A 26,638-nucleotide genomic window follows, 5' to 3' on the forward strand; every position below is an offset into this window, starting at 1 on the left:
TGGTTCTCCTGGGGATTACTTACAGAGGAACCTGGTTCTCCTTTCCGTCCCGGGACGTACCCGGCCTCCGTGCCCCCGATCACGTACCCCGGGTCGCCCTGCGAGGCAGAGAGGGTCGAAGGTCAACCAGCGTGTGGACTCAACGGCTTCTACCGTACAACGGGTGTCAGGGTGGTGGGTGTTGGACATGTTTGAGAGGTCTGAGAAGGCTGCTGGTTCCACTCACCCTCTCTCCCCTCTGGCCCTTGGACCCTGTGTTTCCAGGAGGGCCCTGAAAAGAAAAGCCCCATATTTCATTCTGAAGCGCTCTAGTATCGGTAAATACAGTAAAGCCATCCAGTACTTATTTTTGAAGAGAGCAATACAAAACAGTGTCTGTTCTGCTTTGATTGTGTTTATTACTGTGATTCAATTGTGTTTGTGGAAATAACATCAATGAAGGGATGTGGGAGTTGCTGTGCTGTCTGAGGATGTTTATGAACACAACACTCCTCTTCAGATGGATTTACGACCAACAAGGTGTGATTGTGTGGAGACGTTTAACATAATTTACAACAAGGTGTATGAACCCGAAAAGAGGGCATAGTTCACTGGAACGGCGGAGAGCTTATGATGGCGACTGACAACTTGACGGAAAGAAAACATTGACAACTGATCAACCCCCTGCATTATACTCCTATATCCTGTACTCCAACTTGGTCGACTAAATATAAAATAAGGTTATGCTTAATAAATAAAGGTTTTTGTTCATTAATACTATTTATTCACTTTTAGAAACATACCATGTCACCGGGAACACCTTGGCCACCCTGTGAAAAAGCATCAGCGTTAGTCCAAGACGAAACACGAATAAACCCCAGACACAACATCTGCTCACGCCTCCATTAGGCTCCTCGTTACCCGCTGGCCAGCAGAACCGGGAGGTCCAGACCTCCCCGGTCTCCCCGGCAACCCAGGAATACCGTCTGTTCCGGATGGTCCCTGTCGAGGGGAGGGAAAGTATGCAATGTAATACCGCCGTAAACCAAAAGCTGAGACAGACTAGTGACCCCCGAGGCACTAAGGCCCTGACCAGAGAAGGGATATAGGGAGAGGTGAAGACAAGTCCTCTACGGGGGCCAGTTGTTTCGGGGGGCCAGTTGTTTCGAGGGGCCATAAGACAACCTTTATGTACCATTCAAGCAACGTGGTTATTTCGCTAGGGGTCAAGCATTTTCTCCCCCCCCCACCGGTACTGGTGAAGAAGGCAAATGGAATAACAGTAGTTTCCGGTTTTTTTCAAGAAAGACAGAAAATAGAAGACATCTTCACAGAGCAGTGTACCAGTAAATCACTGAGCCGCTTGTCGACGTGCGTCATTACAGAGTGCTAACGTGGAGCAGCATTACCAACGGAAAACACATCGATGTCACCAACCATGTTGTTCTTCTGATGACTTAGTGCAAAGACAACGTATTGCAGCGATTCTGCTGGTACAATAACATGTAGTTATCGGAAAACGGTTGATTTCGTCGTCATTCAGTCATTTGTCAGTAATGAATATGGAAGTCTGTACTCAACCTACTTGCTGTAGGTCATAGGAAACACATACGACTTGAAGACATAAGTAGAGAAAAGACAAAAGTACAACGTGATTCCTTTTAAACTTCATGGAAAACTATGATGAAATGGAATATGCAAGTCATTAAAGTGATGTCTTTTAATATAGAGTGTGGTTGGTTATTCTTCCCAGACAGAACCCATTTGATGTCTAGCCATAATGGAAGGTATTTGTCCCCATTAGTTTTCATATATCGACCACATTCGCTTTTTTAATAAATTGATGTAACAGAATCCGTTTTATTACATCATTTGGCTCAGTAATTTAGAAGTTAAACAAAAGATAAATGCTGGTGGTTGTTAAAACATTTGATATCACCCAAATGAAACGTGATAATGATAACATTTAATTGTGTGTAGCCGACACTTAGCTTCACCTTTCCACTTCTGATGTTATTCCCAGATAACCGGTCAGAACCAGAGGGTCATATCCTCTTCCTGACACTCTGCACACATAGGGCTTACTATTAAATATCCACCACCAAATCTGTGATTAAGGCCTTTATTAATAAACAAAGCAATTAATTACAGTCACAGATTTGAAGACCGAATTTAATGTTTTAGTGTTTAAACTGAAGACTTACATAGCGGACGGATACTACTGCCAGATGAAGGAAGCAGAACGGAGCTCCTGTAACTATTGACTATTACATAAAACCGGCTGGTTATAATGGTTATAATTAACCAAATAACTCCCAGCTGTGTGGTGTATATCCCCAGTCTGCTCTCGGTATTTGCTTTCAGCTGACGCACTAAATATACTAACACACTGTTGCCACTTCGCACAGAGAGATGCATGGATCCAAAGCAATGAAGCCCAGATGAAGGGTGATCGAAATTGACCAATGTTTAATGATGAGAGCATTTTAACATTTAACATTCAACGTTTTACTTATATTGGTTCTGAAAGTGGTGCCGATATATTCTTGTTTATCTATGCATCAATATACAGAAACTTAATTGGGTTCCTAACATGCATGCACTGTGAAAATGTGTGTGTTGGTGTTGCTGTGGAAAGTACATCCCTTAAACTCTTCCAAGATAACAGGGCAGGAAACCACCGAATAAAATTGAAGGCCAATATTTAGAACTTCAAAAAAAGGAATACAGAAGCCAAGCTGGTCTGCAGAACAACAACTTCCTTTTCCAGTTTCGGCCAACAGTTTTTATAACCTCACTTCTGTGATTCCTCCCATGATAACAAGCCAGGGGTGTTATCAAACAATGTCAATACCTGGCTTTAACGCCAACTAACTTCTGTTTCTTCCTCTGTTAAAGGTCTTCAAGTTCAACTGGGTGAAAGGCCACAAACCTTTCACCCAGTTTCCCCTCATCCTTTAACCTTGCCTCGTCAAGGAACACCGAGTTCCCCTCTGTCCTAGCCTTCCACATCCATTCCATTGACAACACTTTTTAGGTTGTCCCGACCTCATCAGAAGAAATCTATTGTACAAGGAATATTAGTACATAATGATGGCAGAGAACATCGGATGATCTTCTTTAAGAGATCAAAGTCTCTTCAGGAGACTCACCAATGACTCTCTTTTCCACGCTTATCTCATTCATATAGCATATAAGGCAAGATATTAATCATAATCCTTCAAAGGATGTAGTCAAATTCTCCCTCAGTGTGTGTGTGCGTGCGTGCGTGGTGGTTCTGAATTACCTTCTCCCCTCTTTCCCCTTTGGATGGCGCAAAGGGATCTGGCTTTCCAGGGGTTTGTTGAAATCTCTGCAAATGGACAGACAGACAGACAGACAGACAGAACAATGAAAGAAAACCGATGCTTCAAACTATGAAATTATTGAATAAGAATAATTTGTAGAGGAATCAATGGTGAAGACCTTGCATTGCACCCAGTAAATACAAAATAATTTTCATCTTCACAACTCACCAATCCTCCAAGACCAGAGCCAGTCCCCTACAGAGAAGAAATGTTTATTAAACTATTTCAGCGAAGAATTCCAGGTTAAATCCTAAAGTTATGTCATAAATAATCACAATAATTTTAAAAGGTTAATTCAACTCACCTTTTCACCTTTCTGTCCCTGAAAGTGGATATTGACATAAGGTTATGAAAAAGCACAGGCTCAAGATTTTTATAAAAGCAATCTGTGTAAAAAACATTTGCATTGATTATTTTTCCCAAAAAAACAGATGTGTTGTTGTAGACTGCGCTCAAAGGGGTGACATTATGCCACCAGGGATATTCTGGATAGATCAGTCTACCAGCTTACCACTTGGCCTGTAGCAAGTGTTGCTCATCTATCCATCAGACATCAGAGACTATGTGTGAACCTGTTAGTGACAGGGCTGTGGAACAGTGACCTCAGAGACCATGTGTGAACCTGTTAGTGACAGGGCTGTGGAACAGTGACCTCAGAGACCATGTGTGAACCTGTTAGTGACAGGGCTGTGGAACAGTGACCTCAGAGACCATGTGTGAACCTGTTGGTGACAGGGCTGTGGAACAGTGACCTCAGAGACCATGTGTGAACCTGTTGGTGACAGGGCTGTGGAACAGTGACCTCAGAGACCATGTGTGAACCTGTTAGTGACAGGGCTGTGGAACAGTGACCTCAGAGACCATGTGTGAACCTGTTAGTGACAGGGCTGTGGAACAGTGACCTCAGAGACCATGTGTGAACCTGTTAGTGACAGGGCTGTGGAACAGTGACCTCAGAGACCATGTGTGAACCTGTTGGTGACAGGGCTGTGGAACAGTGACCTCAGAGACCATGTGTGAACCTGTTAGTGACAGGGCTGTGGAACAGTGACCTCAGAGACCATGTGTGAACCTGTTAGTGACAGGGCTGTGGAACAGTGACCTCAGAGACCATGTGTGAACCTGTTAGTGACAGGGCTGTGGAACAGTGACCTCAGAGACCATGTGTGAACCTGTTAGTGACAGGGCTGTGGAACAGTGACCTCAGAGACCATGTGTGAACCTGTGGATCACCTTCATACACTTGGAGAGACATGAAGGTCCCTCTGGTTCCTTCAGCTCCTCGGCGTCCCCAGTGGGAGGGTCCAGCTGGGAAGACTGGGAACACAACCACAACACAGCCATAGGTGCATGCATTAAACCATATCACATCCTTAAGTACAATAATAATAGAAACGGCACCTCAGTCCCTCTGTACGTCTTCTCTTTGAAATTTGTTTGAAAGTACGGCTAAACCTGCGCTGTAGCTCTTTTCACTGCTCTCTTTCATTTAAAGCTAGGGTGGGTAATTTGGGAGAAAACAGCCGTTGAGATTCCGTTGTGTTCTCTCTGGTCCCTCCCTGCCACGCGCTACCTGCTGTAGCTCCTCCCTCCGGACGTCAGTTAAGCGCGTTCATGTGAATTCAGTTACATTGACAGGAAGACGAAACACCATGTCAGATTCTCCTGCGCTTATTGTCCAATCACAACAGTGATTGGACAATAAAGAAAAACATTATAGGAATTAAAAAAAAATATATATATTTGTTAAAATGACACAGAAAGCCAGATTACACACAAGGAAACCGTCACTTTAAAGCGATCACGAAATTTAGCAAGGCTGCTGCTAGCTTGCAACAACGTTATAACAATACATGGAATATCATATGCTACACTTCCCTCGGTGAGCTTATCTTGGCAGTTGTGTCAAAGTAGCTTTTACACAAACGTAACTCGGACATTATCCACAGTTGCTGTGAGGCCTAGGCGACATTTGAGCACAATCTCTGTGTTATTCCGACAGTTTAGTGTGACCATAACTAACACATAAAACGGACCGGAAAAGAACCATGAGCCGACGCAAGACATCCTACGAAACCGTATTGAAACGGTTACGTTACAGAACCGTAATGTAACAGTTATCGTGGCTCTGCCTAGTAAAAAACCATACCAGCCGACACTTTACATATTCTTCACAATATACCATGGAGAGATATCACTATTCCTTACCCGTCTATAAGAAATGTAGCCATCTCAGCGTCCGATTTTACGTTTCTCAGGTCACGTAACTCTCTCCATCGCTCATAAGCCACGCCAATGTTTACTCTGGTTTTATTTCGAGCTCTCTCCGCCTCCCTTTTAGTAGCTGTCCTTTCAACAAGTGTCTTTCCTCTTTTTGTCGCTGTCTTAGCGGTGTTAGTTGTTGGTATCCGGGGAATGGGAAATTTAGGGGCCGTTGATGAAGACATTGGTATTCATTTGTTGTCGCCGTAGTAGTGCAAAACTGTCAGACTGCTAGGCTCGTGAACGCTCACGCAGGGACGCACCAACGTCGTTGCTAAGGTGAACGGACAGTCCCACAGCCAATAAGAACGGAGAATCAGAGCCTCGCTCTGATTGGTCAAAGTGTACATGAGCGGTGGCAATTTTTGGGGGCGGCACACAGAGGCAGAGGAGAGCAGAGTAACGGGAAGATATTCTCAGAGCACTTCACCAACATATAGCTGACTGGCTATTATGACAGTTTTGCCAAATATTACAGTAAAGAAATGACCCACCCTAGCTTTAAGACGAAACTGTGTTGATTAAATGTAATACTCAATCAATATTTTATATTGATAATCTACATAGTTCTCAACAGAGCAAACTGATTCAGAGAGTAAAGGTAGGACATTATAAATAATATAGTCAAAATTGTATATCACATCATTTTAAAGAATATCAATGAAAAAGCAGTAAGAACTCGTCTGAATATTATATTCTCAACATCTCTTCTGTGTCCCCCCCAGCCTCACCTGGTCAGCCAGCTTGTACTCAGACAGCAGCGCCTCACTGCACAGGCTGTGGATGAACTCCCGCTCCACAGAGGGAAAGTCCTCAAAGGTGGGGGAGAAGAAGATATTCTTGTAGCTGGTGGGGGCGGCGATCAGCTTCAGCTCCTCTAGGTCTGCATTAGCAACCCCCACCGCCAGAATACTGACGCCTGATGGACAGACAGAGACCTGTCTTGCTACACATTGACCTTTCATTCATATTTGACCTATATTATTTAAATGCTAATGTTGCATTTCCCAGCCCCCACTTGAGGTCACCTGATGATGTATACAGAATCACAGAAGATGTCTGACATGTAAGCCTTTTCGACTTTTTATGATACATTTGCAAAAAAAAATACAGCGAATTTCAAAAAGGTTGCATAAATGGTGTTTTCATACAAATAGACTGCTTCATGATTCATAGCACAAAAGCAAACTACTGCCAATCATTTCGCTCACTGGGTAATCTGTATCATGCGGCGATGTTGATTTGGTCAAATTTCTTTAATTTTGCGATAATAAGTAATTGGGTCGGAGGCAAAGCAAAGGCTGAGTATCAGCAATTCTGTTTATCAAAAATAAGGGCTTGACTAAGACATTACTAGGACTACCAGGGAGCGGCCTGCGTGTGTGCGTCCGTGCGTGCATGTGTGCGGTTGTGCAGTCGTGCAGTTGTGCAGTCGTGCGGGCGTGCGTGTGTGTGTGCGTCCATGCGGGCGTGTGTATGGTCTTGCAGTCATGCAGGCATGCGTGTGTGCGTGCGTGCGCGCGCATGCGTGTGTGTGCGCACGGGCGTGGTGCGGGCGTGCGTGGTGCGGGCGTGCGTGGTGCGGGCGTGCGTGGTGCGTGCAGGCGTGGTGCGGGCGTGCGTGGTGCGGGCGTGCGTGGTGCGGGCGTGCGTGGTGCGTGCAGGCGTGGTGCGGGCGTGCGTGGTGCGGGCGTGCGTGGTGCGGGCGTGCGTGGTGCGGGCGTGCGTGGTGCGGGCGTGCGTGGTGCGGGCGTGCGTGGTGCGTGCGTGCCTGGTGCGTGCGTGCGTGGTGCGGGCGTGCGTGGTGCGGGCGTGTGTGGTGCGTGCAGGCGTGGTGCGGGCGTGCGTGGTGCGGGCGTGCGTGGTGCGGGCGTGCGTGGTGCGGGCGTGCGTGGTGCGGGCGTGCGTGGTGCGTGCAGGCGTGGTGCGGGCGTGCGTGGTGCGGGCGTGCGTGGTGCGGGCGTGCGTGGTGCGGGCGTGCGTGGTGCGGGCGTGCGTGGTGCGGGCGTGCGTGGTGCGTGCAGGCGTGGTGCGGGCGTGCGTGGTGCGGGCATGCGTGGTGCGGGCGTGCGTGGTGCGGGCGTGCGTGGTGCGTGCAGGCGTGGTGCGGGCGTGCGTGGTGCGGGCGTGCGTGGTGCGGGCGTGCGTGGTGCGGGCGTGCGTGGTGCGTGCGTGCGTGGTGCGGGCGTGCGTGGTGCGGGCGTGCGTGGTGCGGGCGTGCGTGGTGCGGGCGTGCGTGGTGCGGGCGTGCGTGGTGCGGGCGTGCGTTGTGCGGGCGTGCGTGGTGCGGGCGTGCGTGGTGCGGGCGTGCGTGGTGCGGGCGTGCGTGGTGCGGGCGTGCGTGGTGCGGGCGTGCGTGGTGCGTGCAGGCGTGGTGCGGGCGTGCGTGGTGCGGGCGTGCGTGGTGCGGGCGTGCGTGGTGCGGGCGTGCGTGGTGCGTGCAGGCGTGGTGCGGGCATGCGTGGTTCATGCGTGGTGCGTGTGTGCATGTGTGCGTGCGTGCGTGCGTGGTGCGTGGTGCGTGGTGCGAGCGTACCCAGAGCGCGTGCCATCCTGGAGGGGGGCAGCACATCGTCCTGGGCCCGGCCGTCCGTGATCAGCACCAGGACGTGGGCCACATCCTGCCTCATCCCCTGGGCCTCCTGGAACATGTCCTCCAGCACGAAGCCGATGCTCTGCCCTACGGTGGAGGTAGAAGGTTAAAGATACGTGAAGGTAAACCTAGCATAAGCCTGTGCAGAGTGTGTGTGGATGGTGGCTGGTTGAAGCAGCCTCACCTGGACCGAGTCAGACTGACTGGACTCTGGGGCCGGTGAGGCAGCCATCCCCACACACTCATCTGCAGCATGGAACACCAGCTCAGGCCTCCATGTCAATCAACCTCTACAATAAACCGGTTTTCCACCATCCCCATCCTGTGCCCCTGTCTGGAGGAACCCAGTAGAAGTCACCTAGACAGAGGGTGGGAGCCACCTAGTTGGCATGTAGCATGGACCGTGCTACAGCCTGCTTTTACATGATGTTGGACATTATCTATAGGTCATACATGACCTATAGATGCATTTAGGTCTCGTGGTTTGGGCGTCCTGGTTCAACGCGATGTAGGCAGTCTACCTGTTTGAGTTCTGGAGCTAGATGCCTAACCACTAACCTGCTAACCCCTAACCTGCTCATGAATAAAAGCTCAATGGTTAATAGTTTTGCTGCACTATGATGTCATTGTGGAAGTAGTGTCACATTCACCAAAGTTTTCATGGCTCACAACCTGTCTAATATCACATGTCAGTGTCTGAGAGGGGGTATTTTAAGGCCCTTTCACACCTCGTCAATTCAAATCAATTTCTGCTGAACATTGGAGCATCTCTGCCTTTCATTCGAGATCCGGTGCACACCAAACACTCAACAAAGGTGCAACTTCAAATCCCAAATCAGATTTTATTTGACCAAACTATAGGTGGGGGAAAAGAGCAATCAAAGATGAAGGCCCATAATCTGAGACCGAGCTCAGCTTTTGTTCATGGTCTTAAGTTATGTCATGTCAACGTGTGTGTTTGGTGTGTTTCAGAGACCTGTTCTGGTGTTTCCTCCACCGTAGCGCAGTGCTCTGATGGCTCTGAGCAGAGAGTTTCGGTCCTTGAAGGCGTTCAGACGGAATTCTATCCGCGGCTCGTTGCTAAAGGGAACCAAGGCAAACTGAGATAGAGAGAAAATGATGAGGGAAACTGTTTAGTATCAGAAAAATAAAAACATACACAGTCTGTCTCTACAAACCAATACTACTAATTTTGCAAAGATTCAACATGCAAATCATTACGACATTAGGCTAACATCCCCCGCTCGTTGCTGATTGGCTGACCTGAGTGCCCTGAGGACCAATGATTGGGAAGTACGTGGCTGCTCTGAAGAGGAAGTCCTTGATTTTGTCAAAGTTGTTTGCGCTGATGCTGGACGACTCATCCACCAAGAACACAATGTCGGCTTTGACCTTACTGCACGCTGTCAATAAGGAGAGCAAAATAAATGAAACAGTAACAGCACAAAACACTCCCCCGCCCCACGCACACACACACACACACACACACACACACACACACACACAAACAGGCACAGATGAGCAAACCCAAAAAGTAAAATCTTATAATAATCAGTTTCCCCAGCTCATTAACTGTCTACATTGACGATGGAGTTCATCAACATGTATATCTAATAGGTAATAACGTCTCTCTGGTCTAAACCTTACCTGGCCCAGCAGAGGGCGTGGTCTCTGCTTTGGGTACTGGGGTGGGGGTGGTGGGAGTGACTGCTGCCATGGTAACCACGCTGGCTAGGCCAGGGGGCTTCTTGGTGGTCAGGGTCTTGGCGGGGGTGGGGGTGCTCTTGGGGGTACCTCCATCCCCCGCAGGTACGGCGACGGCGACGGGAGGGGAGGCGGGGTCGAGGGGAGATGAGGGCGGAGCTACTGGCTTGACTGGCACCAGGGGAGGAGCTATTGGCCGGACTGGTACCAGGGGAGGAGCTACTGGCTGGACTGGTACCAGGGGAGGTTCCGGAGCCACTGGGGAGGAGGAACACCCAGTATTAGTTTACGACTGCACGCTAACTGTATAACCTTAAAGTAAACTAAAGTACAGACACTTTATATCTTACTTCCCTGTTAAGCCCAAAATATAGGGATCACAAATTGGGCCTCAAGTTTGAAGCGTGACACAAATTAGATCAAGAATCAAATTTTTCCAACAGCTATAACACAGAGTGTTTCAAATCATAGGCATATGACGGTCCCCTGACTTCCCATTGGTTGACGACCGGTGGCGTCGGAGCAAAGGGCGGGACTTGCCGCTTCCGCGAGTTCAGTCTAAACTCTAGATGACAACCTATCTCTCGTCAATCTAGCCTGAAAGTAGTATACACCACCACTGGAGGCGGTTTCTACGTAGGAAGTTGTCTACATCTCTCGTAGAACCATTCGCTTTAGACCAAGAAAGTCTTCACGATCTCACAGGCGTTTCACCTGAGCAGATTCTGAAGAGTGTCTTATGTTAACAAGGCCAGAGTGTCTATTGTTAACGAGGCCAGAGTGCCTTATGTTAACGAGGCCAGAGTGTCTTATGTTAACGAGGCAAGAGTGTCTTATGTTAACAAGGCCAGAGTGTCTTATCTTAACGAGGCCAGAGTGTCTTATCTTAACGAGGCCAGAGTGTCTTATGTTAACGAGGCCAGAGTGTCTTATGTTATCGAGGCAAGAGTGTCTTATGCTAACGAGGCCAGAGTGCCTTATGTTAACGAGGCCAGAGTGTCTTATGTTAACGAGGCCAGAGTGTCTTATCTTAATGAGGCCAGAGTGTCTTATCTTAACGAGGCCAGAGTGTCTTATGTTAACGAGGCCAGATTGTCTTATGTTAACGAGGCCAGAGTGTCTCATCTTAACGAGGCCAGAGTGTCTTATGTTAACGAGGCCAGAGTGTCTCATCTTAACGAGGCCAGAGTGTCTTATGTTAACGAGGCCAGAGTGTCTTATCTTAACGAGGCCAGAGTGTCTTATGTTAACGAGGCAAGAGTGTCTTATGTTAACAAGGCCAGAGTGTCTTATCTTAACGAGGCCAGAGTGTCTTATGTTCACCAGGCCAGAGTGTCTTATCTTAACGAGGCCAGAGTGTCTTATGCTAACGAGGCCAGAGTGTCTTATGTTAACGAGGCCAGAGTGTCTTATGTTAACGAGGCCAGAGTGTCTTATGTTAACGAGGCCAGAGTGTCTTATCTTAACAAGGCCAGAGTGTCTTATGTTAACGAGGCCAGAGCGTCTTATCTTAACGAGGCCAGAGTGTCTTATGTTCACGAGGCCAGAGTGTCTTATGTTCACGAGGCCAGAGTGTCTTATGTTAACGAGGCCAGAGTGTCTTATCTTAACGAGGCCAGAGTGTCTTATGCTAACGACGCCAGAGTGTTATATGTTAACGAGGCCAGAGTGTCTTATCTTAACGAGGCCAGAGTGTCTTATGTTAACGAGGCCAGAGTGTCTTATGTTAACGAGGCCAGAGTGTCTTATGTTAACGAGGCCAGAGTGTCTTATGTTAACGAGGCCAGAGTGTCTTATGTTAACGAGGCCAGAGTGTCTTATCTTAACAAGGCCAGAGTGTCTTATGTTAACGAGGCCAGAGCGTCTTATCTTAACGAGGCCAGAGTGTCTTATGTTCACGAGGCCAGAGTGTCTTATGTTAACGAGGCCAGAGCGTCTTATTTTAACGAGGCCAGAGTGTCTTATGTTCACGAGGCCAGAGCGTCTTATGTTCACGAGGCCAGAGTGTCTTATGTTAACGAGGCCAGAGTGTCTTATGTTAACGAGGCCAGAGTGTCTTATGTTAACGAGGCCAGAGTGTCTTATCTTAACGAGGCCAGAGTGTCTTATGTTAACGAGGCCAGAGCGGGCTGTGCTTACGTATCCTCTGGTAGACGGTGCTGATGGGGCCCTCCACCTCCCCGTACAGGGGTCTGATGGTGAAGATGTAGGTCCGGCCGTACAGAAGATCCAGCACCTTGTAGGAGGAGGCCAGGCCCAGAGTCTCCGTCTTAGTGTCCAGCTCTATGGGTGAGGTAGAGTGAGTGAGTGAGAGAGAGATGGATAATGTAGAACCTGTTTTCCCTAAGTTAATAAACTACGTTATTCAAAAGTCATGAGTGCCTCAGAAGGTCTCCTGCTCCGGTCAAACTGACATGCTTCGGAAGCCGCAACGTTCCCAGTCAATCCTCCTGGGATAAACAGGGTGCGAGCTGAGGTCCCAGGAATGAGATGGAGATGTGTAGGAGGGGGGAGGGTGTGGCGGTAAGGTGACCTCTGACCTGAGATGTGCCTCCAGGACAGCAGGTAACCCGAGGCCCCAGCCACCCTGGACCAGCTGAGCAGCGTGCCGCTGTCCGTGGTGTTGAGCGCTGTGAAGCCGTTCACCTTGGGGAGGTCCACTGGGACAGAGAGCAGACGCACTCTACATTATTTTATTATTAATATTTGTAATAAAACTCCTTGAGTACATTATCATTCTTGTGTTTATATGTTTTTATATTTATACATTCGATTTTTAATAGAATAAGTACAGTTTAATAAGCTGCAATATAAAATGTATTTACATCAATATTGATAAATGACAACATAATATTCACTAAACATGACGATGCATTCTTTCTTAGGTCCAAGATGAGTTAATGAACAGCAAATAAAATAGAAAAACACAATGAAAAGTTTATGTCAAACAAATATTTTCACTTTCCTGCAAAAGACACGTCAGCAACATCTAAGGACCACAACGTTTGTCCTCCAGGGTTGGACTCACGTGTGCGAGCGGTGACCAGTGCCGGGCTCCCCTCCCTGCTGCCCAACATGGAGGACACCTGGACCTTATAGGCCGAGCTCCCCTGCAGGTTGGGGATGGTGAAGGTGGTGGCAGGGGCCGGCACGAGCTGGGACTTCACACCGCCCCCTAGAGGCGGGCCGGGCACATTACAAGGTTCAGTCAATACGCAGGTCAGAGTTTAGAATACTGAGATATAGTCCCATCTGGGCGACCGTGGCGTTCCTCTTGCTTTGCTTCATATTTGTTTAGACGGATGATGTTTCTGGATCCTGAATCAGTGATTGGCTATAAACAGCGAACACAAACTCGACGCGCTCTATTAAACAGCAGAGACGTGTGTGTAAGGTTTAAATTCAACACAGTGTAGACCGACCACTTCAGATAATGAAAACCCTTCTGAAATTCGTAACGGGAAACAAGAAGCTTGGGGAACGTTAGAAATGGAACATTGTGCGCTGGAACCAGAGCTGCCCAGATGATATCAGACCATCCTCAGTGATCCACGCCTGGACCATTACGAGGCAGATAAAGATGGATTGATTGATCGATTTAGAGTGAAAAAAGGAAAGATCTGAATCAAATATCAAAAATATGCAGAAAGTAGACCATGACTTGTGCTGAGTGGTGGGCGGGGGGTGATCCTACCCTGGAAGTGGCTCCAGGAGACCTTGTAGGCCGTCACCCCGTGGGTGGCCCTCCAGGACAGGCTGATGGAGTTGACCTCGATGTCCACCACCTTCACCTCCCTCACCGTCTGGATCAGCTCCGACCCGGAGACGGCCGCTAGGAGAACACAGTGTTTCAGTGCCACCCCTCCGGAGGGAACACTAGGGGCATAACCTCCAACACGTCGGGGCTTGAACACAAAATGGATTTGACTCCGATCTGGATGGAACTTAATTTCAGGGAATTGAATTTGGTCTCGATTTCAATTTGTGAAAATGTGTGACCTGACTTTTAGCCAATGCCATGATATCCTGTGGTTAGGGAGTTCGATTCCCAGCCAGTGTTCAGGGCTCGATGCCCAATGTCTGCATCCTGACCTGTAGGCATCCACGAGGAAGAAGCCCTAAAGCTAACCTCTACCAGCTCCTTAATGACCTTCATCTGGATCAATGCAAGCTGCGTCGGATGAAACAAACATTGCCGAAAATGACAACATAGTTAATAGTTAAATGCTCCTGTAAAGCTGGGGACAGGCCTGTCGTCTCTCCCTGCCGTACCGACCGGTGTTCTCCGGGAACACGTCATATCTGCTCTCCTCTCAGCCCGAAGCCTGTGTACTTAATGAAGAGAGTTCCTCACATTTTATTTTGGTTTTCTTTCGCAGTTAAAGATAAACCGCCCTACCCCCCCCCCCCCTCAAACAGCTGGGACAGTGATAGGCTGATGAGGGGGTGTCCGACGAGGTGCCGGGGACGTCCGCTGAGGTTAAAACGGGAACAACAAAACACACGACGCGTCCATCAGGCGGCGGCGGGAGACACGGCGGGGAGAGACAGACCGCAGGGCTCTCCCGCCCCTCCCTCGCCCCTACCTCGTCCATCTCTCGCCCATCTCTCGCCCGTCTCTCGCCCCTCCCTCGTCTCTCTCTCCCCCCTCCCTCCCCCCTCCCTCGCCCGTCTCTTGTCCGTCTCTCGTCCCTCCCTTGCTCGTCTCTCGCCCCTCTCTCACCCCTCCCTCACCCTTCTCTCGCCCTTCTCTCGTCCCTCCCTTGTCCCTCTCTCACTCCTCCCTCACCCGTCTCTCGCCCGTCTCTCGCCCCCTATCTCGCCCCTCTCTCGCCCCTCCCTCGCCCGTCTCTCGCCCGTCTCTCGCCCCCTATCTCGCCCCTCCCTCGCCCCTCTCTCACCACCCTCTTAATTACCATATCGAGGCGTTCGCCGTGGAGCTATTCAGGTCCTCAGTCTGGCTATCATGCTGGAACGTTACATGACATGCAGACACGGACGTGCACGTATACAGACACATGAGTGTGCACATACACACATTCGTGTTTACACAGTGGTGCACACAGAGATGCAGGCACAAACACATACACACACACGCAGACGCTCACACATGTATGAATATACACACACGTACGATTTAAGAATGGGGGAGTTACACCCTCCATACAATGAGGATGATAGATAGGTAGGAGTAAAAGTAAGTGTAAGTATGGGGTGTGAGAAAATGACAAACGTTCAGAATGAGAGAGAGTGAGAGTGAGAGAGAGATAGAGCAAGAGATATTATAATATAACTGGGGGGAGGAAAATGACTGCTACTAATTATAGACTATATATATAATTATTATATCTTGAGTGTATATTCTGAGATATATAAAACTTTTGTTGTTAAAACAGCATTGCCTCATATACCTGTGAATTGGGACAGGGATATCTCTGGCCCCTCCGTGTTGCCATAGACGGCGTGGATGCTGACTGTGTAGGCCGTCCGGGGCTCCAGGCCTTCGATGTGGTGGAACAGGACGCTCTTCTCCAGGTACCGAGACTGGGGGCTGGTCCCTTCATCTACACGCACACGCACACGCACACACACACACACACGATAACGAGCCAACAGAACACACTTTATGGATATCAGGATCTCTGCCTTTTAAACACTGGTTTCAAAAACCCACCAGAAATCGATAACGAAAGATAAAGAGAGTTATGTAATGATCGAGCTATGCTTGAATAAACAATGCCCTTTACCTGTCTTCCAGGTGACTTTATACTCAGTGGCGCCCACGATGGGACTCCACTCCACGTCGATGGAGGTGCTGGTGTAGGAGACCACCTCGAAGTTGGACACGTAGCCGAGGGGGGCTGGAAGGATAGTGGAGGGGCCTTATTCACCCAGCGGCCATTTTGGTTCATCTTGGTTCTACATGCTCGCGCTTAGGGCCAAGATGGCTGCTACTTTAATAAGGCCTCATATCTTCATTAGTTAGTACAGCTCAGCTATATACATATATATATATTATTTAGCGTTATACTTTGACACTGATACATGCCGTTATACACTGTTACATGCTGTTATACACTGTTATACACTATTACATACTGTGATTCACTGTTACATACTGTTATACACTGTTATACACTGTTACATACTGTGATTCACTGTTACATGCTGTGATTCACTGTTACATGCTGTGATTCACTGTTACATACTATGATTCACTGTTACATGCTGTGATTCACTGTTACATACTATGATTCACTATTACATGCTGTTATACACTGTTACATACTGTGATTCACTGTTACATACTGTGATTCACTGTTACATACTGTGATTCACTGTTACATGCTGTTATACACTGTTACATGCTGTGATTCACTGTTACATGCTGTTATACACTGTTAAATACTGTGATTCACTGTTACATACTGTGATTCACTGTTACATACTGTGATTCACTGTTACATGCTGTTATACACTGTTGCATACTGTTATACACTGTTACATACTGTGATTCACTGTTACACTGTGATTCACTGTTACATACTGTGATTCACTGTTACATACTGTGATTCACTGTTACATACTGTGATTCACTGTTACATACTGTGATTCACTGTTACATGCTGTTATACACTGTAACATGCTGTTAAACACTGTTACACACTGTTCACTGGTCGGCTTAGCTCAGGAGGTAGAGCAGTTGTCTTGTGTGCTCCCTGAGCGAGACTCTTAACCCTAACTGCTCCTGACGAGCTGGCTGTCGCCCTGCATGGTCGACTCTGCCGTCAGCGGTCAATGTGTGTATTAACCCATGTAAGTCGCTTTGGATAAAAGCGTCTGCTAAATGCCCTAATTGTAATTGTAATTAAACCCACTGTCAAACACTGTAAAGCGGCGGGACACTCACAGGTGCGGAAGGTGGCGGTGATGCCGGGTCCCACCACGGTGCCAAACAGCACGTAGAGGGACAGGACGTACTCAGTGTCGTACACCACGTTCCTCAGGTGGTACTCGGTGGTGCTGCTGTTCAGCGCCAGCTGCCTGGGCCGGTCCCGACCCACGAACTCTGGAGGAACCAGACGTTACGCTTTTAGCATTATCTGATGACCAGACGATTACCCAGACCTCCTGTCTGGGATCAGTACCATCTTGTCTGTTATTATCTTATCAGTGTTTAGACAAGCTATTACATGTTGACTTTAGCTATAGGTCGTCGGGCTATAGCCGACCTTTAGGCCGACGGCGTATAGGTCGTCGGCAAAGGAATGGGTTTGTTTTCTCAATAAAGGCCTAAAATATTGAATGAATTTAGGATATGAAGATGGGTGAAATTTTGTGAATAGAATAGTCAGGTTTTCATAGAATTAGCAACAGAGATACACACATCATTAAAATGAGACAACAAGGGACAGTGATGAGTGGAGAATTCAAAAATAACTGGTGTTAACATGTGACGACGGTCGCCACACTGAAGTTGATTGATGCAAATCGTTAAATAATAAATGTTGTGGACAATGATTTGAAATGACTCACCCAAGTCAGACCAGCCAATTCAGAACAAATAAACAGGAGATAAGAGAAACTAAATAATTATCCTCTGCAGGTTTGTGCGTGGAGGTTTGTGTGTGGATGTGTGTGTGTATATCCCCAGGCCAGTCTGCACTCTGTGAGTGTGTGTTTGTGTGTGAGTGAGTTAGTGTGTGTCCCCCAGGCAAGTCTGTAGCCTATGTGTGTGTGTGTGTGTGTGTGTGTGTGTGTGTGTGTGTGTGTGTGTGTGTGTGTGTGTGTGTGTGTGTACCGTGTGTGGGCCCCCAGGCCAGTCTGTAGCCCGTGGCCCCGGGGACTCTGTTCCATGACACCACAGCACTGTTGGTGTTCACTGCTGCCACCTTCAGGGACTGGACAGCCCCGCTCTCCACTGGGGGGGGGAGAGAGTGACATAATTCTCACATTCATACCAACAGGCCACATATGCCCTTACCAATTAGAGAGGCTCCTCTCTCATTCTAGGGAGGGATCCGGAGCCTAGGGAAGCGTCCGGCTCATACAGGAAGCCATTCATCAGGTCTCTAGAGATACGAGCGGCCCAGGTGTTGGAGAGACCCAGACGCTCAAGGCCACAAAAGAGAGAGGGACAGGGAGAGAGAGAGAGAGAGAGAGAGAGAGAGAGAGAGAGAGAGAGAGAGAGAGAGAGAGAGAGAGGGGGAGGGAGGGAGGGAGAGAGAGAGAGAGAGAGAGAGAGAGAGAGAGAGAGAGAGAGAGAGAGGGGGAGGGAGGGAGGGAGCGAGAGAGAGAGAGAGGGAGGGAGGGAGGGAGGGAGAGGGAGAGAGAGAGAGAGAGAGAGAGAGAGAGAGAGAGAGAGAGAGAGAGAGAGAAGGAGGGAGGGAGAGGGAGAGAGAGAGAGAGAGAGAGAGATTAAAAGAATCAAAGATAGAGAGAGCATCCAATCCTGTACTCAGCCGACTCTGGCTGCAGCAGCAGGAAGCTGTGTGTGCGGTGTTGTGCTCACGTGTGTGTGTGTGTGTGTGTGTGTGTGTGTGTGTTGTTGGGAAAAACGGTCTGTCTAGTTACTGGACCAGATGAAATGAGACGGAGAGGTAATAAAGTCTATCGGCACGAGGACCTTGGATTTATTAAGTAAAGTGGCAACGGTTATACAGAGTCATAAGCGTGAGAAATCGAATATGTCTAAGTCCCTAATCAGCGCTGATGGTTCGTCCGGAGCTTCGCCTCCGTGGAAGGTCTGCTTCGGAAGAAGGTGAAGAGTCTCAGAGTGATACAGTTTTATGCTGTATCTCCTCGTGATGAGGTGTGTGCGTTTGAGATGTGTGTGGTTCTGTGTGTTTTTACTTGACCTTGGTTCCCAGGCACTAGTGTATGCATGTATATCTTCTTGTGTTCCTCCTTACGGGGGAGAGCTTCAGAGCATTCATCCGTTGTGGTCCTCCCGTCCTTGAGGATGACTGGTGCATTGTCTGAGTGTCTACTATCTGCCGGGAGGAGATATGGGGCCCTGGCTCCGGCCCTGACCTGACTATATTCTCATGTATGTGTTATGTGTTAAAAGTTGACTATATTATAAGGTGACTGCCATGTGATGTGCTCATTAAGCTAGGGTAGGAGTTAGCTATATTTATAATGTACATGTGATGTGCTCAGCAGGTTATTTTGCCCCAACAGTGTGTGTGTGTGTGTGTGTGTGTGTGTGTGTGTGTGTGTGTGTGTGTGTGTGGGGTGCTGTGCTCACGTGTCTTGGCCTTGCTGCTGGTGACGGGGCCCTCTATGTCTACGAAGATGGGGTTGATGGTGACGATGTACTCTGAGGCCGTCTGGAGCCCCTGGATCATGTAGAATCTGTAGTTCTCTGCCAGGTTGATGTTCTCTATGTCGTCATCTGAAAGACAAACCCAGTTTAGTTGCTCTTTATGATAATAAAGAGAAGATACAATTATAAAGAGAGATACAATTAATGATGGGGAGAGAGAGAGAGAGAGAGAGAGAGATGAACAGACAGACAGACAGACAGACAGACAGACAGACAGACAGACAGACAGACAGACAGACAGACAGACAGAGGAGAGAGAGACAGGCAGCCCAGCCCGGGGCCTACCTGCGGACACCCAGGTGAGCCGGTACCCGGTGGCCCCTTTCACCGCCGTCCAACGGGCCTGCAGCGTGTCCGTCGTGGCGTTCTGAACCAGCAGCTGCTCAACGGAAACCAGTTTCACTGCAAACACACGCAGTTACTAACATTAATGAGCTGTACAGCATCATGTTGAATAAGTACTCTACGCAGTCATTAGCAATTAATTCACTCTAAACTTTAGAGTGGCTACCGTGGCTTTAGACTCTGAAGCCACGGTAGCCTCGGGTAGCTAAGGAAACAAGACCACTTACAATGTCGCCTGAAGGCAGCACACGAGTACCTTGATTGGTGTTGAGTGCTATTTTAGCCAGCAGGACACGATAACATGTTGATTTATTTATTGTATGTCAGTGATTTATTCAGGCCCATTGTCCGTACGTACCGCCAGTTTGAGTCTATTACCGTCTTACCTGTTTCCAACTGACCACTTTCCGTGGTCGGACATGACAAAAATTACGTTACCAATCTATCGGATATTGTGTGGAACTAGACTTTGTGTATGTTGTTGAACATATTTGCCAGACATACAAAATATTTAGTGGAAAACAAAAAACTATAAAGCCATATTCAACGTTCGAATGTGTAGGCCTGTATTTTTTTACTTCAGCCATTTCTCAGCGGTCAAGCAAAGCACAACGATGCAGCCGTTTCCTATTTCGTTACCTATACATCAGCGCCCTCGTATGGTAATACTATAGTATTACATTTGGACACGTTTTCTCTGAAGAATTGATGCTCCACTCTCGACATGACGCCGCAGCGGTCTTATCATGTTTAATTTGGTTTAGTTGATTCGTTTATTTAACAGGTAGCATTCACGCCAGAGGGTGCTGTATAATACATGTAAAAAAAAAAAAAACCTAAACATTTATCACCTTATTCTTTTCATTTATAGGGGTTCAATCTGTGGATGTTTTCAATACATCCCTCCGTAGACATTTGTTCTCATTGAATTCATTCTATATTAAGATTCAGGCTCTAACACGAACATTAACAGTCTATCTGAGGAGGTGTTTCCTGCTAACCAAACATCCGGAACCAAACCGTTGGCGGAGCTTACGCGTTTGGCCCACTATGGAGACTGGTTCGCTGGGGCCCTCGGGGTACACAGCATAAATAGTGATGGTGTACTTTTTATCTTCTTCCAAGCTGTCAATCACATGGGTGGAGGCGTCGCCAGGGAGAAGGCTCTCATAGGTCAGGCCCGGTCGGTTGGCTGGAACACACACACACACACACACACACACACACACACACACACACACACACACACACACACACACACACCAGGAGGAACAATGCGTTAACGAGGGCAATTGTACTCTATGAGTGTTTATACAGTGTGTGTGTGCATATGCGTTTGAGTTTGTGTGTGTGTGTGTGTGTGTGTGTGTGTGCGCGCGTGTGCGTGTGCATGCGTGTTTGTGTCAAGATAGTAATGAGAGACAAAAATAACACTTTAAAGATGTGCGTTTGGTTCCCATGAGGTATGCGGGAAGACTTTAAATACATCAAACTTCCAACAATTCGGGGGATTCAAATAAGTTGTCGAAATGTTTCTCTTTGCTTGGTATATTTTTGTTGAAAAACTACCAAGATGGTGGGCTTGAACTTTAAACATTTTCAGGAACTTCAGATCACATGACCGAAACCGTCCAATGAACCGACGTAGCATCTGTCGGAGGGCTGATTGATCTGCTCTGTCTTCCAGAAGCACCTTGCTAAGTCCCCGGTCTCTCTCTCTGTGGGGGTCTCTCTCTCTGTGTTGGTCTCTCTCTCTGTGGGGGTCTCTCTCTCTCTCTGTGGGGGTCTCTCTCCCTCTCTTTGTGGGGGTCGTTCTCTCTCTGGGGGGGTCGTTCTCTCTGTGTTGGTCTCTCTCTCTGTGGGTTCTCTCTCTCTGTTGGGGTCCCTCTCTCTGGGTCTCTCTCTCTGTGGGGTCTCTCTCTGTGGGTCTCTCTCTCTGGGGGTCTCTCTCTCTCTGTTGGGGTTTCTCTCTTTGGGTCTCTCTCTCTCTGGGGGTCGTTCTCTCTCTGGGGGTCTCTCTCTCTCTGGGGGTCTCTCTCTCTTTGGGTCTCTCTCTCTGGGGGGGTCTCTCTCTCTCTGGGGGTCTCTCTCTGTTAGGGTCTCTCTCTCTCTCTGGGGGTCTCTCTCTCTCTGGGGGTCGTTCTCTGACGCTGACTCCGATGACGAGACGAGAGCAACGTGAGGAAGATGAGGACGGTGAGGAACATACTCCTGGGGATGAAGATCTTGAAGCCGCTGAGCTTCCCCAGAGGGGGCGTCCAGGCGGTCCGCAGGGAGAACAGACCCTCGTCGATCACCCGGAAGTTTAACACCTGGGGGAGAGCGGCTGGAGAACACACACACACACACACACACACACACACACACACACACACACACACACACACACACAATATGTGCATTCACAGATGAAAATTGCCGTACCTTGATTATTAAAAATGTGGTTCTATAAAACTGTGTTTATTTAGCACATAAACATATGTGCTTACTACAGGTGGACTATTGTATGCAAATGTGTTTTGAATAAAAGCACATATGCATAGAATTGTCTGTGTTTGTGCATGCGTGTGCGTGCGTGTGCGTGCGCGTGTGTGCGTGTGTGCGTGCGTGAGGCCCTACGCGTCTGTACGGTGACCTCGGCGCTGTCTCCGGGCAGGTTAGGGTAGACAGCGTACAGGGTCAGGGCGTAGTCCTTCTTAGGACCCAGCTCGGTCACCATCACCGTAGTAACGTCGCCCTTCAGGTCGATCTGCAGGCATCCCATAATTAGTAGAGCACAGACAGTGAGCAAAAGGGGACACACACACCCACCCGGGCTTGCCCCTCACCTGTCTCTGCTGGGAGGGGTCCTGCAGGCCCTTGGGGGTGACGGGGGTGACCAGGAGGCGGTACCCCGTCACGTCCCCGGTGGCAGAGCCCCACGTCAGCCGCAGGGAGCTGTAGGCCAGCTCACTGACATGGAGGTCCCTGGGTCCAACCACCCGCTGCTCCTCTGGAGGGGGGGGGGGTGAAAGAGTGACAAAGAGAGTCAGAGAGAAAGAGGTTGAGTAGGAGAGGTTAAGGGAGAGCGAGCGAGAGAGAGAGACAGAGAGAGAGAGAGAGACAGAGAGAGAGAGAGAGAGACAGAGAGAGAGAGAGAGTCAGAGAGAGAGAGAGACAGAGAGAGACAGAGAGAGAGAGAGAGAGACAGAGAGAGAGAGAGAGGGAGAGAGACAGAGAGAGAGAGAGAGAGAGAGAGAGAGAGAGAGTGTGGATGAGATGAATTCCAATGAGGCTATGAATGGGAGGGGTTGAGATGAGAAGTGGAAACAGTACAGACAGCAGAATATACTAGTAGGGCCAGGGTCTGCCCTGCTCCTCCTCACCAGCGGGGGCGCTGCGCAGCGGCCGGGGCGGTTCCGACGCGGTGACACAGAGCCGGCGGCTCAGCTTGGGCAGCAGGGCCTCCAGGGAGGAGAAGTCTGCGGCCATCAGGAGGTGCTCCTCCCACGGCTCAGTCACGATCCTCCTCAGCTGGGATTGGTCTGCCGCCCGGACACCTGACACCACGGGGGAACCAATCGGTGATGGTCAATAAAGAGGTGAATAAATTCAGTACACTAAACGTTGCTTACGGCTGTAGGATTAGAGAGCAGAAGAGAGACGACTCTGAAACTAAACAATCCAAAGCCGTTCCCTCCCTCTCTGCCGTAGTTTACACGCTAATACAAGTTACAACAAGTTACACGCTAATAATAGCTCTTAAATCTTACCTACTGCACTTCTGTATTGCTTTTAAGAAGGCCGCTAGAGTGTTGTTTTGTCTATAAAAGCATTGAGAGTGAATTCTGAATGGTAAAGGGAGAACTTTAAACTTTGAACTGTGATTGAAACTGAGGTAATTGTAACAGTAAATGCCTCAAAGGTATTTTTTCCTCACAGCTTCAATGATTCAATATGTAGAAGAATGTTTTCCTCTGTGGCGTTTTATGTGCTTTATTAGTGGCCACTCTCGTTAAAGAGAAGTTTAGTCTCATTGAGACTAGTTTAGTCTCATTGAGACCAACCTGGTTTCAATACAAACTAAATGTGAGAGAGTGCAGGGCGCTGTTTTCAGTAGCAGTGACCCTGTTTAAATAGCTGTAAAATATCACCCACAGAGAATACATTAATGTAATAGACTCCATTTATCGAATTTGTAATAACATAAATAGAATAAAAAACTCTTTAAGCCCATTAGCTGACGGTTCATATTGGTGATTGATGCGGAACACAGTCACTAATGGTTGCTAATTGCCCAAGTGGGAGAGACCATTAATTGACAAAGGATTAATGGATACACACAGACACACACACACAGACATGCACCCACAACCCCCCCCCACACACACACACACACACGCATGTTCCCCGCTGCGTGGCGTTCTATTTTTCATCTTGTTGCGGGGGCTGTTGATCTGTTAACTGCCTCCGCTCCTCTGGAGCATTTTGGGTGATTTACCAGGAAGACGTAAATGGAACTGTGTGTGTTGTGTGTGTGTGTGTGCGTTTGTGTGTTTGTGTTCTTGTGTGTGAGTCTGTGTGTTTGTGCCGGTATGTCCCTATGTTAGAGTGTTTGTATGTGTGTTTGTGTACATCTCTTTGTTTGAGTGTCTGTGTGTGCATCTGCGTGTGTATGTCTGTATGTTTACGCCTGTGTTTGGACTGTACGTATCTGTGCATGTATCAATGCATGTGTGTATGTGTGTGTGTCTGGGTGTGTGTGAGCCAGTCTGGCTCTAGTCCATCTGTCTGTCATGAGGCGACGAGCTTAGCCACAGTGCAGCAGATGTAGCGTGGCTACAGTCTGTGTGAGGGGAGGCAGCTTTGGTATCAGCAGGTATGGGGGGGTCAGGCCCAGAGGAAGGATGGGGGCTGTGCCTACCGAGATGCCTGATGAAAAATCACCACAATTAGCCCACCACTGGCAAACGAGCGCTAATTACTGCAGAGCTCTGGGCCGGGGAGAAGTGTTAACGTCTGCACGTCTGTGTGTGTGTGTGTGTGTGTGTGTGTGTGTGTGTGTGTGTGTGTGTGTGTATTTGTATGTATGTGTGTGTGTGTGTTTGTGTGTGTGTGTGATTGTGTGTATGTGTATATGTATGAGTGTACGTCTGTTTGTGTATTTGTATGGGTGTATATGTGTCTGTGTGTGTATGTGTGTGTGTGTGCGTGTTTGTGTGTGAGTGTGCATGAGTGTGCATGATCGTCTGTTTATGTTTTTGTGTTTGTGTGTGCGTGCGTGTATACATGTGTGTATATGTGTGTGTGTATTTGTGTGTGTTATTGTGAATATATATGTATATGTGTTTGTTTTGTGTGTGTGTGTGTGTGTGTGTGTGTGTGTGTGTGTGTGTGTGTGTGTGTGTGTGTGTGTGTGTATGTGTGTGTGTGTGTGGGTGTACTGCGTAGATACAATATGTATTCATGAGCAGAGGGCAAGATGTTGGCTAGCACTACAGATTCATGCAGCATGCGGTAACTGGAGTGAGCAACAGAATACGTCCACACAAGCAGGGACAATAACACACACTCTTACCAACACACTGTTTAGCACCACACACACACACACACACACACACACACACACACACACGCAAACCCACACACACACTCCATTACAATATTTTTAAATAACCAAATAGGTAGACAAAAAGACAAATACATTCATACACGCAATCACTCACATAAACAACTACACACAGGAACACCCCCACACAGCAGAAACAATCACATACAAATATTACAAGCCAAGAAGTACACGACCACACAATGCATTTACACAGATAAATAGACACACACACACACACACACACACTTCTGAGTTAATCCAATGTATCCGATCCATATGTCAGGAATTTGAAACTGCAGACACTGCAGATAAGTAAGTGTGGCCCAGGACAGAAATCAATGATGGGTCGTTGAAGCTGAGATGCGCACAGAATGTTCAATCATCAGTGTTCCAGAACATACTGGAGATTTACACACACACTGAAAATACAGTTCCACACTCACCCATGGCAGTTAGAGTTCAACACTGACCCATGGCAGTTAGAGTTCAACCCTCACTCAATTCAATTAGAGTTCAACCCTCACTCAATGCAATTAGAGTTCAACCCTCACTCAATGCAATTAGAGTTCAACCCTCACTCAATGCAATTAGAGTTCAACCCTCACTCAATGCAATTAGAGTTCAACACTGACCCATGGCAATTAGAGTTCAACCCTCACTCAATGCAATTAGAGTTCAACACTGACCCATGGCAATTAGAGTTCAACCCTCACTCAATGCAATTAGAGTTCAACCCTCACTCAATGCAATTAGAGTTCAACCCTCACTCAATGCAATTAGAGTTCAACCCTCACTCAATGCAATTAGAGTTCAACAGTAACCCATGGCAATTAGAGTTCAACATTCACTCAATGCAATTAGAGTTCCACACTCAACCACTGTAAAAAGAGTTGCACACTCACCCACTGCAACTTTAGTTCAACCCTCCCCCAGTGTTATAGAGTCCCCCCCCCCCCAGTGTCGATGGACCCCCCTCACCCAGTGTTATAGAGTCCCCCCCCCCCCAGTGTCGATGGACCCCCCTCACCCAGTGTTATAGAGTCCCCCCCCCCCAGTGTCGACGGACCCCCCCTCACCCAGTGTTATAGAGTCCCCCCCCCCCAGTGTCGATGGACCCCCCTCACCCAGTGTTATAGAGTCCCCCCCCCCCCAGTGTAGATGGACCCCCCTCCCCCAGTGTTATAGAGTCCCCCCCCCCCCAGTGTCGACGGACCCCCCTCACCCAGTGTTATAGAGTCCCCCCCCCCCCAGTGTAGACGGACCCCCCTCCCCCAGTGTTATAGAGTCCCCCCCCCCCAGTGTCGACGGACCCCCCTCACCCAGTGTTATAGAGTCCCCCCCCCCCAGTGTAGATGGACCCCCCTCACCCAGTGTTATAGAGTCCCCCCCCCCCAGTGTAGACGGACCCCCCTCACCCAGTGTTATAGAGTCCCCCCCCCCCCCAGTGTCGACGGACCCCCCTCACCCAGTGTTATAGAGTCCCCCCCCCC

General features: G+C 48.5%; 1 protein-coding gene across 1 annotated transcript in view; it reads right to left on the minus strand.

Annotated features, from left to right (window-relative positions):
- The window catches only part of col7a1l (collagen type VII alpha 1-like), an 82,286-nt gene that overhangs the window by 43,525 nt on the left and 12,123 nt on the right, over positions 1-26,638 (minus strand). Inside the window, exons 6-33 of the mRNA XM_079755973.1 lie at positions 22,924-23,097; positions 22,387-22,550; positions 22,178-22,307; positions 21,768-21,884; positions 20,595-20,750; positions 19,499-19,615; positions 19,136-19,282; positions 17,687-17,806; positions 16,796-16,954; positions 15,633-15,746; positions 15,297-15,449; positions 13,580-13,717; positions 12,914-13,060; positions 12,426-12,545; positions 12,025-12,168; positions 9,829-10,143; positions 9,445-9,584; positions 9,158-9,281; positions 8,125-8,268; positions 6,320-6,507; positions 4,560-4,643; positions 3,631-3,648; positions 3,495-3,521; positions 3,266-3,331; positions 901-981; positions 783-809; positions 227-271; positions 24-98 (exon numbers count right to left, since the gene is read on the minus strand). Of these exons, the coding sequence (XP_079612099.1) occupies positions 24-98; positions 227-271; positions 783-809; positions 901-981; positions 3,266-3,331; positions 3,495-3,521; positions 3,631-3,648; positions 4,560-4,643; positions 6,320-6,507; positions 8,125-8,268; positions 9,158-9,281; positions 9,445-9,584; positions 9,829-10,143; positions 12,025-12,168; positions 12,426-12,545; positions 12,914-13,060; positions 13,580-13,717; positions 15,297-15,449; positions 15,633-15,746; positions 16,796-16,954; positions 17,687-17,806; positions 19,136-19,282; positions 19,499-19,615; positions 20,595-20,750; positions 21,768-21,884; positions 22,178-22,307; positions 22,387-22,550; positions 22,924-23,097 (3,434 nt within the window). The remainder of the gene's footprint in view (positions 1-23; positions 99-226; positions 272-782; positions 810-900; positions 982-3,265; positions 3,332-3,494; positions 3,522-3,630; positions 3,649-4,559; positions 4,644-6,319; positions 6,508-8,124; positions 8,269-9,157; positions 9,282-9,444; positions 9,585-9,828; positions 10,144-12,024; positions 12,169-12,425; positions 12,546-12,913; positions 13,061-13,579; positions 13,718-15,296; positions 15,450-15,632; positions 15,747-16,795; positions 16,955-17,686; positions 17,807-19,135; positions 19,283-19,498; positions 19,616-20,594; positions 20,751-21,767; positions 21,885-22,177; positions 22,308-22,386; positions 22,551-22,923; positions 23,098-26,638) is intronic.

This window comes from Pollachius pollachius, assembly GCF_949987615.1.
Source record: "Pollachius pollachius genome assembly, chromosome: 18".
Taxonomy (NCBI): Eukaryota; Metazoa; Chordata; class Actinopteri; order Gadiformes; family Gadidae; genus Pollachius; species Pollachius pollachius.